At 45.8% G+C, this 3,442-nt stretch overlaps 1 protein-coding gene across 2 annotated transcripts in view; it reads left to right on the forward strand.

Moving 5' to 3' along the window:
* Window positions 1-337: 337 nt before the first annotated feature.
* The window catches only part of EIF2D (eukaryotic translation initiation factor 2D), a gene marked incomplete at both ends in the record, with an annotated part of 15,152 nt that continues 12,047 nt past the window's right edge, over window positions 338-3,442 (forward strand). For both annotated transcript variants that reach the window (XM_084244922.1, XM_084244923.1), the window contains 4 exons: window positions 338-393; window positions 1,360-1,550; window positions 2,572-2,655; window positions 3,178-3,268. In XM_084244922.1, the coding sequence (XP_084101048.1) occupies window positions 338-393; window positions 1,360-1,550; window positions 2,572-2,655; window positions 3,178-3,268 (422 nt within the window). The remainder of the gene's footprint in view (window positions 394-1,359; window positions 1,551-2,571; window positions 2,656-3,177; window positions 3,269-3,442) is intronic.

A 3,442-nucleotide genomic window follows, 5' to 3' on the forward strand; every position in this document is an offset into this window, starting at 1 on the left:
AGACTACAGGCTCACGCCGCGTGCTCGCGCAGGCGCAAAGCCGGCCGGCGGCTGTGGGCGTGGCGTCACGCCCCGCGCAGGGGTCCGCACCTTCTCCGGGGGGCCCTGCCCCAACCTGCTTCAGTACCTCAACCCGCCACTAGGGGCCGCCGCTACCTCCGCAGCAGCAACAGCCGCGAATCTGAGCGGCCCGAGTTTCCAGCCGGGCCTCTTTCCCAGCCGGTCCCCGACATGGCTGCCCCCAGGGCTGCGGGTCGGGGAGCTGTCGCGCTCTCACTTTCCTGACAGCTCCTGACTTCTGTGCTCTCCTTGCCTTCCCCACGCCACTCCAGCAGACATGTTTGCAAAGGCCTTTCGGGTCAAGTCCAACACGGCCATCAAGGGGTCGGACAGGTGAGGGAGGGCAGTGCCTACGCCGCCCAGCAGGGCGCCCAGTCGTCTCAGGCCCGGTCGGCCGACCAGCCCGCTCTGGGTTGTCTCAGCTGCGCGGTGGTGAAGGCCGAGGGGTATAGCCCGGGGAAGGGGCCTCAGGGACAAGGGTGGGTTAGACACATTTTGAGGGTGACGATGATTTATCTCCCAGGTCCTCTTTTGGATATTCTAATGAGTTGAAAAGACAACGTAATAAGCAGCGTTTATTCATCACACATTATTTAAGGTATTGTGGACGATGCAAAAATGAAGGAATACAGAGTCCCTGCCCTCCAAAGAGCTTAGAAGATTTTGGGGGAGATCAGATAGAGAACCGAGAACTACAAATGTATGAGAAACAGTGTCTAGTTATTATTTACAGCAGGGCAGACAGAGGTAGGAGAGGATAAGGTACATGTGATAAGGAGAGCTGTGGCTATTCAGACAGTACTGCAACAAATGCAAACATTACCTTTGCAATTTTAGAGCCAGTGTTCCAGAGCTGTCATTTCTGGTGCCCTGGTATACTATTTAATCGTAAACTGCTAAGCATATATGAGAAAGGAGTTAGTCCATGGGGAAGACATGGAGTCAGGAAGGCAGGATTGCGTTTCCAATGTCAGACTATCTTGGATTGCTCACTGAGCCTCATTTTTTCTCTATGTAAAATGGACAGACAGGCCCTAGGAATGTGTGAAAATAGATGACTCTTTGAATAAGAAAGAGAATAGAATATCCTGGAAGAGTGTGAGAATGGAGCAATCACAAACCAGCAGTCTTTTCTTGACCCTCATGATTTTATAGTAAATCCTTTTGAATCCACTCTATTATTTTACATGATAAGTATATATTTATTAGATAATGTGATAAATATATAATATATAATTCATATATTATTAAAATCCACCCAGGCAGCATTCATATCTTGTATTGGTGTGCTTTCTGCAGGCGAAAACTTCGTGCTGATGTGACAGCTGCTTTCCCCACCCTTGGAACTGATCAGGTCTCTGAGCTAGTACCTGGAAAGGAGGAACTCAACGTTGTGAAGTTGTATGCTTACAGAGGGGATGCAGTGACTGTGTATATGAGTGGTGGTAACCCCATCCTATTTGAACTGGAGAAAAATCTATATCCCACAGGTATGGCAATAGGATGGACATGGCCATGACTTGAGTTCTTGCCTGACATCTGCTTCTCTCTGTTTCTTCCATTAACCTGTCTTCACAAGACAAACACACCCAATATCTCCCAGCATCTTCCCTAAGGATCTTCATGGGCCTACTGTTCCTAGAATGGAATCTTTCAGTACCAGATACTGCTAAAGGAGAGAAAAACAGGGCTGACACAGAAAAGAGAAAGTTGCTAGAGGAAGTTCTGAAAATGAAGGAACAATAGTTTAAAATGGGTTAACTGGGATGGAAAGGGTATAGGTCTTGAAAAGGGTAGACTGTCTGGACATGTAAAAAAAGTTTTTTAAAAGCAGAGTTTTTTTAAAGATGCTGAAGAAATACTGTTATAGGAAAGAAGCTATAGTAATTAAGCTTAGTGATGTACATCAGCAGAGGTCTTTCTTAGGCTCTAACTGACTCAGAATTATTTGCTTTCTCTTTGTCACAGATTTCACAGATGCAGCCCCCATTTCCCCCCCATAACTGCTGACACCCACATTGTTACCTGGGGCTTTTCTTCTTCCATGCTTGGCTGTAACAATGCAATGCAGTCTCCTTAGGCCATCCTACCGCTACCCCTCTTTGCTCCTGTTTAAACACAGGTCCCACTGGTCACTATAGAAACAGAGAAATGAAAATAATAAACATGGAAATGTTTAAAATTTTCTTACAGACTGAAGTCCTATTTTTGGGTTTCTTGCTTCTGTCATAAATACAATCCCTATAAGGTCTGTCCCCACTTTTATTCGTTGTGGCCATTTGCTGTGACTGCAATGGAAGTGGAACAATAGGTATCTCCAAGTCTCAGTTTCCTAAGTCTCTTCTGTACTCAAGAATGAAGCCTCATTGGGTATCCCCTGATAACCTCTCTTAGCCATGACTTGAGTTTCTTTTCTCTCCTAGTTAAACTGACCACAGTGTTTGACTTTGCCTGTTTCCCAGGGGATTGACTTTTTGGCAATAAGTGTTTTCTGGCTTTCTATTTGGGCAGTGTACACTCTGTGGTCCTATCCAGATCTTCTGCCAACCTTCACAACATGGCCTCTGGTGCTCGAAAAACTGGTGGGCGGAGCAGGTAAGATTTTACTATATTCTGGCTATTGTCTTAACCTACTTAGAGACTAATTTAATAACTGTACTCACTTCCTGCATTCATGCAGCTGAAACATGAAATCTTCAAGGTGTCTTCCCCATCCCTCACCACTGTGTGTTGTGTCTTACACTTGGCTGGTTCCATGAACTCTAGGCCTCTCTGACCTTGTTATAAGGTCTAAATAAGATAAGTGATGTGAAGGTACTTTGTGACCTGCCGTACTTGACATCAATAAGCTGAATTTAGGAAGCCAGGATGAGCTAGGTCGTGGAACTGGATCCTCAGCTTGGTGCTTCAGTTTGACCACCAGGGTCTCCCCTTCCCCAACCCTCCCCTAAGGGAAAAGTCTGATACTCAGGTTGCCATTTAAAATTTTCATCATGAATAACATAGTTAATACTTAATAATGTTTGTTTGTTGAGTAAATAATAAATGGTGAAGTAAAGATGGAATTAGATGGAGGCTTAAGGCAAGGTTGTGATGCTTTTCGTTTCTTTGCTGCAGATTTAATGTTGCCAGGACTGGTGGTGCCCCCTGCTGGTCTGCCTCAGGTACAGAAGGGTGACCTCTGTGCCATTGTCTTGGTGGGGAACAGGTAACTGTGCCAGCCAACTGTGCTTCTGGGAAAACGTAACTGAAAGGGGAATGGGGAATGAAAGCATCCAAAACATGTGGATAAAGGATTAAATGAAAAACAAAACAAAGCACTAGGGTCTTTGGGAAGAAGCAGAGCATGGAACGTTGGGGAAACAGCACTAAGCCTGTGGGG

This window comes from Talpa europaea, assembly GCF_964194135.1.
Source record: "Talpa europaea genome assembly, chromosome: 10".
In the NCBI taxonomy this organism is placed as follows: Eukaryota; Metazoa; Chordata; class Mammalia; order Eulipotyphla; family Talpidae; genus Talpa; species Talpa europaea.